Source organism: Apostichopus japonicus, chromosome 19 (assembly GCF_037975245.1).
Source record: "Apostichopus japonicus isolate 1M-3 chromosome 19, ASM3797524v1, whole genome shotgun sequence".
NCBI classification, from domain to species: Eukaryota; Metazoa; Echinodermata; class Holothuroidea; order Aspidochirotida; family Stichopodidae; genus Apostichopus; species Apostichopus japonicus.
The window spans coordinates 14,184,705-14,201,974 of NC_092579.1; the positions used below are offsets into that span (position 1 = coordinate 14,184,705).

At 36.4% G+C, this 17,270-nt stretch overlaps 1 protein-coding gene across 3 annotated transcripts; it reads left to right on the forward strand.

Annotated features, from left to right (window-relative positions):
• Positions 1-121: 121 nt before the first annotated feature.
• On the forward strand, positions 122-7,463 carry LOC139960353 (uncharacterized). 3 transcript variants are annotated; one of them, XM_071958664.1, is made up of 7 exons: positions 122-278; positions 2,126-2,242; positions 2,975-3,010; positions 4,048-4,188; positions 5,008-5,150; positions 6,288-6,414; positions 6,809-7,463. In XM_071958664.1, the coding sequence occupies exons 2-7, from the start codon at positions 2,146-2,148 to the stop codon at positions 7,246-7,248; spliced, it is 984 nt and encodes a 327-aa protein (XP_071814765.1). In that variant the 5' UTR covers positions 122-278; positions 2,126-2,145; the 3' UTR covers positions 7,249-7,463. The 3 variants fall into 3 exon arrangements, with proteins under 3 accessions (XP_071814765.1, XP_071814766.1, XP_071814764.1); XM_071958665.1 differs by lacking the exon at positions 122-278 and adding an exon at positions 390-555; XM_071958663.1 differs by lacking the exon at positions 122-278 and adding an exon at positions 933-1,091.
• Positions 7,464-17,270: the final 9,807 nt, after the last annotated feature.

The following is a 17,270-nucleotide window of genomic DNA, read 5'->3' on the forward strand; positions in this document are numbered from 1 at the left end:
AGGACATATTCCAGGAGGAATGGAACTTACGCTGGACTTGCGTCTGTTTTGTTTATATATGCAAAACTTCCAACAACCGCATTGCTTTGGAATTTATTAATCTCAGTTCAAAGTCCAGCTTTTTCAATAGGTTAATTTACTACACGTGTCTCTTCACAATTCGTTTAGTGTTTGTTGGCTGCGCACCTTTTCCAGCAGTTGCTTCTATACAAGAAGACAGCTCAGGTTGACTGCAGCCGCCATTCCATTTATTTCTATTTTGTTTGCTGTATATAACGGTAAGTATATATCATCATTTCCTATTTTAAGCCAGTCTGCAAAATAGTTTGAAAGACAGTTACAATGTATATAAGCGGCATACACGACGAGTCAAGGCAGTTATCTGAAGTTCCAACCTATGATGTGTAGAATATGCTTCTTGAAAGTGGCTTAACTTAGAATTCTGAATGATACTGTTTCGGTAAACGGCTCGACTGCTTGTGCAGATATATGAGAGCGGTCATTGTGCAGATATATGAGAGCGGTCATCATGAGAGCGGTCATTTTGTGTTGAAGGTTTGTAGGCTCTGTGGGCCTAATTTTAGTGTTAATTTAAAACATCAAAATCTTAGTACGTATTATTGTTGCCCCTTTCTTGTTTTCCGAACATCGTGCGATCAACCCTATTATCACAGCAAATATCTTCCCCTTACTGTGGTCATCGCAACTTTACGGCGTTCACAATATGGTTGTTTTTACAAAGTAGACTTTGGCCTTCTACACAGAGCTTCAATAGCATAACGTGGTACTCTAATATATATATTAATTCATCATCTTGGTCCCCAAATGCGAAAATAGGGCTAAGACTTTCGCTAACAAGGGACCGGAAAGTCCCTCTTCAGCATCCTAGGACACAGATGTAGTGTTACAAAGAGATGGCGCTACTCATAAATAGGTAGTACCTTGGCATTGTAAATCGTACTTAGTATAAACTGTAATGTCTTAGCCAAAATCCCATAGCGGAAATCTGGAGAAATTTGGCGGCAGCACCTCAAAGTAGGCCAATATGTCGATGGCCTCAGCTGAATGATACACGTTAATAATGGAATCACGTAAGATTGCACAAGGAGTTAACTTTCGGTCAAGTAAAAAACTAACAGGACTTTAAAATCCCGGCCTAAGTTAGAACTAACTTACACTGCCATTACACATTTACAGTAAGCCTAGGCATATAGCAACCAGCAATGGAAGCTTGATGCCTGTATGCCCTCAGCATGGACAGGGTTTCTGTAAATGTTGCATTGGAGCATATAAATTTAGGCTTGCATTTATAAGACAGGCCTAAGCCTTGGATTCTTTCACATCAGCAGTGGCATCCCTAAGGGGGGACCAGGGGGGGTGCCCTCCCCAAAAAATTCTGCCCACCCAGGTGCCCCGAGATGCGAATTGTAGTGTTAAAAAAATACTCCAAACAAAATCTTTATCTGCCTCTATTAAAAACATAAAAATTGGACAGACTACAGTACAGTAGGCCCGGAAATTCTTTTGAACATAAAGTTTAATACTTCAAGACTTTGCACACTGTAGCACCAGATTGCATCTAAGGACCGTTAATTAATCTAAAATTTCTCAAATGGGAGACACCCCCTCCCCTTAGACCAATCCCCAGGACAGAATTCACAAAGATTGTGCCCCCTAATTAAGTGATGTGCCCCCCCAAGATTGAAATTCTTTAATGTCTGTAGATGCCACTGCACATCAGGCAGTAGATAGCAAATGCCACTTCAACAAATACCACCCTTGTGGCCTTTTTGCATGGCTCTATTAAACTGTACACTCCTCACTGACATGGTAAAATTGTGACGTGCAACTACAAAGCAGTTGTCTGAATTTGAGTCATTCCAAAACTTTGGATTGTAACTACTGTACTGTACATTGTACGCAGAGTATAAGCCTAGTTTTCTCAACTGAAATTAGGCCTGAAGCTTTTACAAGGTGTCATCTGCAAACAATTTATAAATGCACATTGGGTTTGCACACGATTTCAATGATCAAGGAACTTAAAAAATCAGTATTGAAAAAATTAAAATGCGTATCAAAATTTGATTGTTGATGTTGTAAAGAATTTGCCTTTCTCGCTTCACAGATCCACTGTTGACAGGAACGATGGATATCTGCAGAATTCTACGATGCTTCACCATTTTGTTTATATCTTTGATGTTTTATGGAGTTGAAGGAGTCAAACCCACAAATCTTGCAAGAGGTACATATGATGTAACTTGTAGGGAATAAGTTGGTTTTGACTGTCTCATGGCAAGTGTGAGATTCATATTTATAGTAGTAGCATGGCTTATTTAGTGGTAAGAATTTCTTAATGTTTGGTATTTGGACTGTAAATGGATAGCGATTTTTCATAATTATAAAGATTTAGCTTTATTAAGCTATTATTAAGATTAGCTTATTCTCTTTTGGGAAAGTTCTACATTGAAAACAAAATGAAATGGATTCCCCAAGCTTTTATTGCATTTCAAATGGCTAATTCTTTCATGGAAGGCAACATTCAGATACTATTTGCAGCACAGTAAGAATGTGAGTGTAACTACAACGAAATTTACATTAATGTCACTAAAAGGAACCTCGACCGAGTTACTATTATGTATCAAAGCCACTTATGGGCTCTAAATGTATCATAGCAAGCTATACCATATACAGTATTGCCAATTAAAATTTGCCCTCACACTATGCCACAATACCATCATAAATCTGAAAGCTACATTTGATGTAATTGCTTTATATTTAATATCTCTGTGAGGAATATAGAAAGTGTAATTAAGTATTGCTCAGTTTTGACAAAAGTTTGGGTTGTAAGTATCTGTCAACCAATGGCTGTCTGTGGGCTGAATCATCATATGGTATCAATATTGAAATTTTAATTGCTTAAATGGTGACCAAATATATTTTAACGATCACTGTACTGTTTCTCATTATTTTACAGAGGTTGTTTGTGAAGGATGTCATGCTGTTATAACTGGTGAGATTTTAAGAACCTGTCCTAATGGTCACTCAGACGATGATTTAAAACTAATAAAGAAAAAAACCCAAAACAGAACAATGGCTACTTTATAATTACTGTGAGAGCAACACCCTAGCCATTGTTAGCAACTTATAGCACTCTTCAGTGAAAAGTCAATTTCTTGACGGGCAATTGAACCTACCATTACAATAGGTATAGTCGTGCTTAAAAGGATAAATTTGGTTAATTTTAGGAGAAAAAGTTAGATTATCGCTGATCAACCATGGCATGATATTTAATTTGGAAGGATCTAAAAATTTAAACCATTGGTTTTGGTTCTTATATTCATCAGGTAGTGCAAAAAAAATTCCCAAGTTTGGTCCATGTTGCTACACTTTTTGTGTTGATGTAGTTGTCTGTCAGTGAGATTTTTAACAGGCCGTGAACTTGAGAGACTTGTGAAATTTCTTTCTTCACTTCCTTGGTGATAAAATGATATGAATACCATAGGCAAGAAGTCTCTGTAAAATCTAACAGGACACAGATTAAGCTATGAAGGAAGTTTACAGTAAAGATAAATTTTGGTAGTTTATAGGAGTCTGATATGGATCTGTCTGCAACTGTCCCATGTTACATTACAAATTCGGAATTTATTGGTGGAGCACTGCACTCCTATGTGAGGGGCATAGAACAGATAAGTATTTGTGGACTTTCTCGGGAACACCCCAACTTTATGCAACAATCGGAGTGGTTGTGGACTGGTAGTAGGTTTGATCCACTGTGGCAGATATTGAAATACTATACATAAACAGGCCATATTTGCAATATTTCCTTTTTTCTTGACCTTTCAGCTAAGGTCATGCGTAGTATCTATTCCCTTTTAAGGGACCTTGTGATACACATCAGTTGACGATGATCACACAATTAGGCTCGATGCTAGGGGAAAGTGGATCAGTGAAGTTTTTTGGGTGTCGTGATTAGGTTATATCTGAAGTGACATTTCATAAACTAAAGTATCATACTCACAAGAGTTTCTTCTGTTTACATACTTTCAGAGGCCAACGCTATTCTTGGTACCGGTAAAAGAGGGAGTGCACAAATCCGTCAGGCGTTGCAGAATGTTTGCCAAATCAACAGACTAACCAAGTATGAATTCAGCCCACCAAATATGGTCAAGGCTTGTGACTACTGGAAGAGTAAGTCCCATTTGTTTTACATTAGCTGACATGATGAAATAATTTGGCAGTGTCGTTCAAAAGGTAACCTGAATATTTAGTCCATTGTAGCTACTCTGAATGCAATGACCATGTGACTATGATATATTTCTTTGAAGAAAGTCAAGACATGCTGAGGGGAGGAGAAAGTTTATATTTAGTGGTACCAGATTTTAAGTCCAAAAGCAATATGCCTAAGTTCCAAGATCAGAATATTTTACAGGGAATTGTTACTTTTTGACAATTTGCCTTGTTGTACTGACATTTGAAGTAGCCAGGTGGGTAGATAACTGAAAGTGTTTTCCATCCAATGTTTTTATTACAACTATGTTGAAACTACCTGAACATCGGGATATTCAAGGTTTCCCTCCATTTAGCTAAGACATATGTGGGTTTACATTTGATTGAGCATCTTAATTAGTGAATGATTAAGTTGTAATTAAACATTCAATCTAATACAATGTCCTTTATCCTGTATAAGTATTTTAATAACAGATTGTTTAAGAGTTGCCTGCCTTTCCTTTTTAATAACAGAACTTTTTGCCAAATTGATTGTACCAACTCAAAATGCATGACAGTGGTAACATAATCATATAGTTTATAGTATACTGGCATCCAGAGTAACTTCTTGTTGGCCACTTGTATACTTACCTTGGCGCATGCATGGTCCATGATGATATTGTGTGATCCACATAAAGATAGTGTGCAAGCTGAATGTTATTACTATTAAATGAGCAATAGGAATGCAGTTATTTGTCAACCTGCATTCAAAATTGATTTAATTACATTATTTATCACCAGATAATTATATTGACGAGGTCAAAGACGTTTTGGCGGACGGTGGAGAACTTGAAGACCAAGAAATTCAGTTGTGTTTTGTTGAGACCGATGCTTGCCAAAGAGTTGATAGGTCACAATTCCGAATCAACAAATACCCTGGACCAGTAAGTATTTTCTTATTGGGGGTGGATCCAGGTAGTGAGCCCAGGCCTCATCTTCTTTGTTGGCACTAAAAATAAGCTTTAAACATATTTGTTCTCAAAACATCACAATAAGTTGGTATTAATGTGGAGTATTGGAGTGTTATCTCAGTGGTCAACGCCGTTGTCTTTCAACCATAAGGTCCCAAGTTTGAGTCAATCCATGATTAATATATGTCGTCCAGTTACAGAGTTGTTGACAATTGACAATTCATAATCATGGACATTAAATATGAATGTAAGAGACTGACTTCGGTCAGTGGCTTTCTTATGCCAATCATGGCTTCTTCGTGAGTTTCTGCTTGCAGGAGGATCTAAAATGCATACATACATCGCGGAAACATTTAGCATCCTTCTTGTGATGGCATTTCCTGTGTTTTTAAGATTTTTTCTTGAGCACCGCTATTGTGGTAGTAATATTGACATTTACCTACCGAGAAATCCTGGATCCATCACTGTGTTTGCTATGTGCAGAGAAATCCTGGCTCCACCATGGTGTGTGCTATGTGCATGTGGTCTAATACGTTGATTCATTGTATACTTTCTCTGTACTGACCAGTCAATTTAGGATGGACAAATTGCTATATATAAGTCCCACGGTAAATAGTTTATTATACACAGGAGTATTTTGTAATATACAAAGAAGAATAAAAACTGCCATGCAAATTTGAACATTAAATTTGACCCTGATTTGTTGTTTGTAACAAGTTGTAATAAGTAATAAGTTGTCTAAACACTTCCAGCCAAATTCTCTTTTACTGCAATCTGTACTGTTCAGTGTGGTTGTAGGCATTTCAGTCAGCCCTGTGAAATTTACACATCTTGATCATGTAGTGTCTGGAATCTCTAATTAAAGAAAGAGGTGGGCTATAAAAAGGCTAAAGGGGTATTGTGCTGCAGGGGTGAGGGGGGGAAATTTGGATGTACCTTAGGAAAGTGGTTTTCAAAATTACCTGAGCTGCAAAGTATTTAAAAAGTCATGGGTGAATAGAACTAAACCTATGTCAGCAAGCTGGTCAAATCATAAAAGTACCAGGTCTTGGCCATGTTATAAAACCCCATTGGTTGTCTATGACTGACTACTGTTCAATTTCTTTTTAGAGTAAGAGTAAAATAGATGCTGCCCTCAGTCCAGAGGAGAAGGAGGAGGAGGAGGAAGAAGATGAAGAGGTTGCATTAGATGAGGAAGGAGAAACGGGGGAAGAAGTGTTTGCCACTGATGAAGTCGGTAAGTCATTAGCTTTTAATTTATCAATTAGGTTCACCATGTTTGTGCCATTTACTACGAAATTTGGAGCTGTTCTTGCAATCATAATTTGGGCAACTAATTGAAACTGTTTGTGGCAAGTACAGTGACCATCAATGCTGTTATCAATATATATGGTCATTGATAAAACCAAAACCAGATATACATATTTCATCTTTTGTTAAAACTCATGATTTATATGTTAATTGAGACAGTCAGCCCACCATTTTAAAATGCTTGATTACAAAGTCGAGTTCTCATAGGTTCTTCGATTGGTAGGCTGGTTATAACTGTAGGCTAGAAAGTTTAATTATCAGTTAATTATCATTGGTACGTCAGGGTGGGTTTTAATAAGATTTATTTTTCTTGTCTACAGAGGAAGATAAACAGGAGACAGAAGACGAGGAGGAAGCGGCCAGAGATGTTGAAGAAGAGACGGCCGTTGAGGAAGAGAAGAAGATGGATGAGGATGGTGATGATGATGATGCAGAGGAGGAAAGAGGCGAGACCAGCGAAGAAGATGATTCAGAGAAAGATGAATCCCGCAAGAAGAGAAAAGAAGGGAAGGAGGGGAAGGGAAAGAAAGGAAAAGATGGTAAAAAAGATAAAGGAAAGAAGAAAGCAGATAAAAAGAAAGGGAAGGGAGAAGACAAGAGAAAGGGAGACAAAAAGAAAGGAGAGGAAAATAAGAAAAATAAAGGAAAGAAAGATAAATACGACAAGGGTGGTAAGAAAGGCAAGAAAGATGGAGACAAAAATAAGAACAATGACAAAAAAAGTAAGAAGGGTAAAAAAAATAAAAAAGATGAACTTTGATCGACAAAAAATGCCCGACTCAGGGTTAAACTCGGTTAGTTGAACACTATTATATAGAGATGAGAAATAAGCTATGCAATGTTTGCTTTTGTAATTAATAATTTCTTTACACTTATGATTTGATTCCATCCTTGACCACTGGGAAACACTTACATTCCGTATAAACAATGTTAAATTAATTGATAAATGCAATAATAAACCAGAATGCAAAAATGCATTTGAGTTTCGATTACTTCATTGCAACAGACTTCTGCTTATTCACCAGAAACAGCTATTATAATATAAATGTCCTGATTTCTACCATGAGATATGCTATCATGTTGAAATGGTTTCCAGAGTTTGACTGCTGGTGACCCAGATGACCTTTGACCTCTACCATTCAATATAATGCATCCGCATGCCACTTATAAACAATCTCCATGCTTCCTAACTAGAGATATAGTGTTACAAGGTTTTTAGTGTTTGACATCTGGTGACCTCAGATTACCTTTAACCTCCACATTAAACAATAAACTTCTTCTCTATATGATCAATGCACATGCCAAGTATAACAAGATTACCACAATTTGACCCCTGGTAATGCCAAATGTCCTTTGATCTCCACCAAAAATAATAAGGGGCTTGAACTCAACATGTCACAACTACGTACTTAATATGAGATTAGTCCAAGCTTTCCTTCATGAGATATCGTGTTTACATGTTTTCAAAATTTGACCTCTGGTGACCCCAAATGACATTTGACCTCCCAGAAAACAATGATAGGGTTCTTCTACTCAATGTGGTATTCCTACACCCCAATTATGAAATTGGTCCAATTTTCCCTTCTTGAGATATCGTTTTTGCAAGCAATGCATCACACACACACATACTCTACGCCTGCATGAATGCATAGGTTACGATTATCATCATAACTAAAACTTGACAGTTAGACTCGCTCCCAGGGGCCTTTTCATTCTTCATTGAAGAAAGAGCACTAAAACATTCCTCTAAACCTAAAGGTCCATCGCAAGAACTTGAATCATCTTGGTTCAACTGGAGGTGATCTAGTTCATAAAAGAAGCTAGATGGGGGGGGGGGGGAGGGGGGGGGGAAATGGTTATTAGTATATAATGTCCTATAAAAATCTTTAATATTGATTAGAATATCAGTACTCTCTGAATACATTTGGCCGTTTTCTCCAATGAGCTTACGAGTTGTATTGTTACTTCTATTTCTTTTTTTCTAGATTAAGAAAACACCTTGTATTTTTACCCCTTCCTCTACCCATCTTGCACAAGATCTTATAATAGTTTTTTCAACTTTTAATCGTAGAAGGTTAAAAGCTCGGTTTGAGCATTATTTAGCTTAAAATGATGAAATGATAAAATGTTGAAGTGTAAAATGGTTAAATGATAAAATGATAAAATGGTGAAGTGGTGAAATATTGAAATGGTAAATGGTAAAATGGTAAATTGGTAAAATGGTGAAATGGTAAAATGGTGAAATGGTAACATGGTAAAATAGTGAAATAGTAAAATGATAAAATGATAAGATGGTGAAATGATGAATTAATGAAATGATAAAATGGTGAAAAGATGAAATGATGAAATTGTAAAATAGTAAAGTGACATTATGACGTCAATGACAGCATCGACAGTATCATTAGTGAAATTTCTTTTGAATATCTCTGGCTTACAATACTTCCGAATAGTTAAACTGACTTAGGAATATATATGGCTTACAACACTTACAAATAGTTAAACTTACTTATGAATATAGGTGGCTTACTATACTTCCGAATAGTTAAACTCACCTATGCATATATGTGGCTTACAATACTTATGAATAGTTAACCTTACTTATGAATATCTGTGGCTTACAATACTTACGAATAGTTAAACGTACATGTGTGTATATGTGGCTTACAATACTTACAAATAGTGAAACTTACTTATGTGTATATGTGGCTTACAATACTTACGAATAGTTAAACTTAATTATGAATATCTGTGACTTAAAATACCTACGAATAGTTAAACTTACTTATGAATATGCGTGGCTTACAATACTTAAGAATAGTTATGTTAATATGTGGCATAAAATACCAACGAATAGTTAAGCTTACTTATGTATATATGTGGCTTACAATACTTAAGAATAGTTAAACTTAGTTAAGAATATCTGTGACTTAAAATACCTACGAATAGTTAAAATTACTTATAGGCCATCAGCTGAAGCTCAAAATGTGGCTGTAAAATCAGTTTCGTTCCAGCAACACCGGGTCTAGACTTTTAATGCATTTTTGGGTAGTTTAATGCATCACAAACATTATATCAAAAGTTCTCCAAAAAATTTCCTGCAGTATTTTTGTAACGCACCCTTGAAATTGGGTATGTTATGTAGACATTACGTGCTACGATGCTATGTATTAGGAACACATGTGCTAACGTTAGATTTGGTACAGTGGTGCATACATACCAATCTTTTCTTATATGTTTAATTACGACTGATATATTTTTTTTGTATAATAGTTGGGTCAGGGTTACAAGAATGGTGGAAGAGGATTCTGGTCTAAGGGTCAGTGAGGGTTGTTTTCAGGCATTACAAGTTGTGCCCTCCCCCCCCCCCCTCCTCCATTTTGGCCAAAATGGTAAAAAATCACATTTTCAACTTTGAAATATGAAATACAATTTGTGCACATTATAACTTAAGGGTTTTAATTATAAAAATGTACCACTTTTAATAAACTCAGATATAATGCTTTGTAATAAATCAAATATTTTTAGATTTTCCCCCTATGTTATGAATGAATTTCGTCTGTGCATGTATGCGTAAATATACACATATAATGAAAAGTTCCTCTCCATAATTGTTACACTCCCCATCCAAACTGTTTTACACATGTGACCCCCTCCCCCTCTACTTTACATGTAGCTAAATCCCTAGTTACAGTGAGATGTGCCAATGCCCCAAGACCAGTGAGTTATTTCTTTTGTATAAATCAATATACAAGTTGGCACACTAAGACATCATGGCATATCGTAGATGTGAAATAAAGTTAGTCGGTATATATCCGTTACCTTAGTACTCTTTCTACAGTCTTCTGCAAAACTACAGTAGGTACTTTCTCCATGTTACAGAAACGACATGTTTATAATTCGTATTCCTGCAAAAAGAGTTTCCAAGGGAGTTAACGTATAAAAGAAAAGATCGACAAGGTTTTGAATGGTATTTTGAATAATAATAGTTCTATATTCTACAAATAATATGAATAATAAAGGTGAATGGTACAAATAAGTGAATAACGAAGACAGTTAACTTAAGCCCCAGATAGAAAGAAATAATGTATCTATTAAGACTGGGTCGATACACTCAATGGTGTAGTAGAGCTGGGCCTTTGCGATGATTCAAGATACAGGTTCTTCATCAAAAGGCGCGGCGAGGAATTAATAAGTGATTAAAAGTTCATCCAAGGACAGTTGTACTAGTTATAACAGGATCCACTTCAATTCACTGCATGGAAGTCAGATATGGTATGGAAAAGGGAAAGGTGAAGATAATTAGATGAAATGAAAGTCACTAAACACTTGAATATCCTTCAGTCAAAACTTGAACAGATGCACAAAACGTGTTAACAATATGAATAAAACAGGTAACGAAATGTTACGGCAAAACAATAAAGAACCGTGATATTGGAACAGGGTCAGGGGCGATGGTTCCCCAACAACAGTATATAAACCTCTGACTGGTTTCAGGACGCGGTATTTGCGTCATCGTCATCAGTAAATGTAGTTGTGAATATGCAACAGGTAAAGCATGCCCATAACACCCTCCTCCCCCCTCCCCTCTCAGCAAAAAAAGTGTGATTTGAAGAAAATGTGGATATTTATCATAAGGTGTCTGGTAGGTAGGGTAATCTACGTAAAACTACTAATAGCTAAAATGAATATATGAATAAGATCATGTTTTCTGGTTCCTTTAAACTCTGGGGAACAAAATAATGACAACATGACTTTGAAAAAGTTAACCCTCTTCACAAACTTCAAACTTGATTAAACTTTCAGACTAAGATATCGAGATTTAACACCATCACAGTTCATCCTCCAAATCATCTTCCCCTGCATCAACAATCTCAACATCTTCTTGGAAGTTGCTGCAATTTCTATATTTACATAGGTCTGTACACGGTAGTTGTGCATTCATTCAGGAACATCTTCCTTTAAGACATTTGCCGACTCTACAGCTACTGCTGACACACTGAAGCAAAACATCTGGGTCAGGTGGCTTCGTCATCCAAGTGATTATAAGGTCATCATTTTCAAGTTTCCATCCATGTCCCTCTGGTGAGAGTGCATCAATCCTTTGCTGCAATGCCCTACTGTGAATAGCAGCCTGGTTGGTGCAGCGCTTAACATGCTGGATCAGAGCATCTTTTGTTGGTGGTAAACTCTGTTCTGAGGAGGAGATGAACAGAACACCTTGTACCATGAAATTGGATATTTTTGAGTCTCACATTTTATGATGGGGTACCAATATAATTACAATTCAGCTAGAAATATGTTGCAAATTACTTTAATAATTTCAGTGGAAAGATTAACCTGATATTGCATCTCAAAGCGTTTAGAGAATTTTTTAATTTGCCTTGGGGGAGGACCCCCATATTCCCAAAAGTCCTAGAACTAAGACAATTTTATTTATATACCATGTGATCTGCTCATCTTCTATGGACAAACAAAGACACATTCAAATTTTGCAAACCAGTGTCATGCAAAAAAGAATTAAAACAGGCTTTTTTTGACAGTACAGTACATTATCTCTTAATGTTATGGTTTAAATTATACAATGGTAGATTATATCTGTTACTAATAATAAAGCAGACAGATACTTGTTCATTTTGGTAAAGCTAGACAGGCTGACCATAAGACCTTGCAAACCTAACCTTATTGCACCTTTGTTACACTTATTTTTCTAACTAATATAATATCTCTATCATTCAAATAAAGGGCCACAGTAAGAAAAATATGAAGCCTGTATTGAACACTTACAGTAGGCTAGTGCCCCAGATGGAGAATTTGAAACAAATTTCCATTCCTACCACCTTATATATAACAAAACAAATCAGATGACCATGCCACTAATTATATTATGTTCAGGTCCAACACTGTGCCCTTTGACTTGGATTCTATCCCTCAAGAGCTACTGATCTTGCATTATGCAACTTCTCTTAACACTTCAACTATGCCACAGAAGTACAAGTAGAGTCGTGTAGTATGCTTAGGCTTACCTCCATCGAAAGTCTCTGCCTGCTGCAGCTTGTCCTGCACCCGTTTGCAACGCCGAGTAATGTATTGTTTCTTTTCCCACATATAATAAATTGAACAGGCAATACACCAGAGCTTCTGCTTGGTTTCCTCGATCTTTTCCGTCAATTCTTCGTTTAAAATCATATGGGGTCTCCTCTGGAACTGTCCGTTTTCTTGCAGCAATGTGCTTGCTATCAATGAACCGCCTGTAACACTTATCGTGGAACCCCATCATACTATGCTGTTGAACACACGCTTGATCGTAGTAGGCCATGGAGTAATCAGTAGTACGGCGATATCACTGTCTCCGCCGCTGAGATTAAGCCAATCTTTAGCGCAGGAAGTAACTTTAGTCCATCGTTTATTCGTCAGTGCCTTGACTGCTTCAAATTTTACAGATTCAATGTGCACTGAGCACTGTAGATTTCCGTGTGTCGGAGACTGACTAGCGCCCGTGGGAGCCGCCATGTTTGTTGTTTTCTACAAAGATTGCACACAGAACTCATGGCTCATTGGACAATTCATATCACATGGTACAGATATCTCACTGGCGCACAACTTTTGAACGTAAAACGGCAGGTTTCTTAACATACGCAATAAAAAATATAGTTCGATCTTTCGAGCGGAATTGCAAAAAAACTGCAGGAAAGTACATGGAGAACTTTTGGATCATTAATCTTAGTTAATTTATGTATTCAATGCTGTAGAGAAATTTTAGACCCGCAGTTGCTGGAACGAAACAAGCGAATTTCGACCTTCAGCTGATGGCCTATTATGAATATCTGTGGTTTACAAGTGGTTAAACTTACTTATGAATGTCTGTGGTTTACCTTACTTACGAATAGTTAAACTTACTTATGAATATGTGTGGCTTACAATACCTACAAATAGTTACTTACTTACTTATGTATATATGTGGCTTACAATACTTACAAATAGTAAAACTTACTTATGTATATATGTGGCATAAAATACCAACGAATAGTTCAACTTACTTATGCATATATGTGGCTTACAATACTTACGAATAGTTAAACTTACTTATGTATATATGTGGCTTACAATACTTACAAATAGTTAAACTTAATTATAAATATCTGTGGCTCAAAATACTTACGAATAGTTTAACTTACTTATGAATATGTGTGGCTTACAATACTTACAAATAGTTAAACTTACCTATGTATATATGTGGCATGAAATACCAACGATCAGTTAAACTTACTTAGCATTTATGTGGCTTACAATACTTACTTATGCATCTTACTTATGCCTCCATATCTTACTTATGCCTCCATAGTTGATCATATCTATGCAACTAATGAAAATCATATTTGTGATATAGATGTTCCAAATATTCGATTGAGTGATCATTTTCCAGTATATTTCAATTGGAAAAACAATCTTATGACAATTAAGGCAGACTATTCCAATTCTCATAAATCTGTTGTATACAGATCAATTGATAATATAAATACATCCTTGTTCTTTAATGATCTTCGTAGCTTTGATAGGACAAGAGGTGAATTGAGCTCTCCTGATGAAGCCCTTTCCAACTGGGAGAGAAGTTTGAAAAGAATACTAGATAAACATGCACCTAAGAAGCAAAAACGTATAAAACGAGAATCGCAACCCTCGTGGATCAATGCAACCATTTTGAATGCGATTGAAAGCCGCGACTCTGCAAAACGAAATGAACCTGACTTACATCGATTCTGGCGCAACAAGGTAACATGTCTTATACGATCTGCAAAGCAAAATTATTTCAAAAAGGAAATTTCAAAGAATGTTGGTAACACAAAGGAGATCTGGAAGATTTAAAAAAAATGTTCAATCAATGAACCAAGACACCAACAACGTAGGCCCCAGTATACTTAGAGTTGACGATAAGAACATTACTGGAAATGCTAATATAGTAGAAATGTTTAATTCGTACTTCACTTCAGTAGCAAGAAGCTACACTGACACAACTAATTCAAACTTTGATAGTTCGTCTATTGAAAGACATATCTGTCCTAAAATTCCTCCAGATGAAACATTCGAAATTCCATGTATATCTGAAAATTTTGTATTTAAATATTTAACTACTCTTGATGCCTCCAAAGCAACAGGAGTTGATGAACTGAGTGCTAAAGTTTTAAAAATGAGCGGCCCCCATATATATGCAAGTATTACTCGTATTATAAACATAAGTATTAGGACAAATACATTTCCATCTAGATGGAAAGTCGCAAAGGTAATACCCATTTTCAAGTGTAATTCACGACAAGATTTATCGAATTATCGACCAATTTCTATTCTCCCTGTTTTGTCCAAAATTTTGGAAAAACATGTTCATATTGCTCTTACTAGTTTCTTAAAGCAATTTGATTTATTAGAAAATGCGCAATCTGGCTTCAGATCGAAGCACTCATGCGAAACTGCTCTATTACATGTCATGGATTTATGGATGGAAGCAATTGATAAAGGAGAACTGAATGGGGCTGTTCTTTTGGACCTCAGGAAAGCGTTTGATTTAGTAAATCATGATATTCTGATAAAAAAGTTGAAATTATACCAGTTTTCAAGTGCTACTATTGAATGGTTTAAGTCGTATACTTAATGAACAGAAGTCAGTATGTCGTCATGAAAGGGACTGCGTCCTCATGTATGAATATTAGTAATGGTGTTCCACAAGGGTCAATCTTAGGACCACTCTTATTTTTAATCTACATTAATGATTTTAGCCTATGTTTAACTCACTGCAAAGCCGACATGTATGCAGATGATACTACTTTCCACATTTCAAGCTCCAATGTTGAATCTCTTCAAAGCAAGTTGAATATTGATGCTAAAAATGTTTCCAATTGGTGCAAGAATAATAAAATGGCAATCAATACTATAAAAACCAAATCAATGTTAATATGTTCCAGACAATGCTAGGATAATCTACGAGGACAAACAAATATTTCTGTCAAGATGAATGATATCGTATTAGAGAATTCTGATACAGAAAAACTTTTAGGAGTCAGAATTGATTGTTTGTTCAAGTGATTTATTTGCCAGGCTGGGATGGAAGACTTTTGACAGACACGTTATGTATAGAAGGTTAACTATGGTATACAAGTCAATTTATGATCAAGGAGCGGATAACATGAATGAGATGTTTAAACCAGTTACGAACATTCATAATCACAATTTAAGATCCTCTACTGCAAGAAACCTGCACATTACAAGCCGACACACTAGTTTTCATAACAACCGTTTTTCATGCATTGTCGCAAAAGACTGGAACAAACGAGATCAAAGAGTAAAATCAGCTAGAAATCTTAATCATCAACTTAAGCCCTGCCCCCTCATAAATATTGAAAATATCAACCTGAACATATATCACCATGTACCCACTATCTAGCAACACATTTATACTAAATATAAATAAATTTTGACTTTCGGTTGCGGAGTTATTAGCATTTGGAAAAGTTCACGTTTGACCCCGTGAGGCCGTGACCTAATTATTATTCATGAGATGAGCACCAAAATCAAAAGCATTCTTCTACCCAGTATGGCGCATCTATGTACCAAGCATGACTTCAATCCAACATTGTTGGGTTATCGTGTTTACGAGCCAAGGGTGTCACACACACCCACTCAATCACCATCGCATAGATTCCTTGATCCTTCGGGCAAGGAATCAATAACAAAGGTTTGATTTGACTGCTTTGGAATCACATTTCACTGGCAAGATGCGTCGAGCGCCCTCTTTTATTGCTTCTATTTCTTAGCATACAACTTCCGAGGAACGATAAAAACCGAAAAACATTTATGAAGAACAAATGTGTGAGATGAGCACCAAAATCAACAGGGTTCATCTACTTACCATGGCACATCTATGTACCTACTATGACTTCAATCCAACTTGCCATTGTTGAGTTATCGTGTTTATTAGCCAAGGGCGTCACATACACACACAATCACCATCGCATAGATTCCTTGAGCCTTCGGGCAAGGAATCAAAACGGGGGCAAAATTTGGCCAAAGCTAAGTCTATCACTTTTGTGTATTCTGTCATCACAAAGAACCAACTTACATGATGACCATCAAAACCAGAATGCAATATGCATTGTGGTTTTGATGATGTAACATGATCAGTTTTCTTCATGAATTTGATGTAATGTATAGTGAGGGTGTACATGTTTACAAGGATTTCATGATTTGACCTCTGACCTCCACCAAACACAAAGGCTTCTTTAACTCAATGTGGTACTTCTACACCTTAAATAAGATGTCGGCCCAAGCTTCTAGTATTGAGATATCGTGATTAAAAAAGATTTTCACAATTTGACCCCTGGTGACCCCAAATGGCCTTTGACCTCCACCAAAAACAATAGGCTTCTTGTTATCAATGTGGTACTTCTACATATGAAATTGGGTCTGACCTTTCCTTCTTGAGATATCATGTTTACAAGGTTTCAAACTTCGACCCCTGGTCACCCTAAATGACCTTTGACCTCCACAGAAAACAATAGGCTTCTTCCTTTCTTGGGATATCATGTTTACAAGGTTTTGACAATTTGACCTCTAGTGATCCTAAATGACCTCCACAGAAAACAATAGGCTTCCTGTACTCAATGTGGTACATCTACACACCAAACATGAAGTTGGTCCAACATTCCCTTCTTGAGATACTGTGTTTACAAGGTTGTCCCAATTTGACCCCTGGTGACCCCAAATGACTATTGACCTCCACAGAAAACAAAAAGC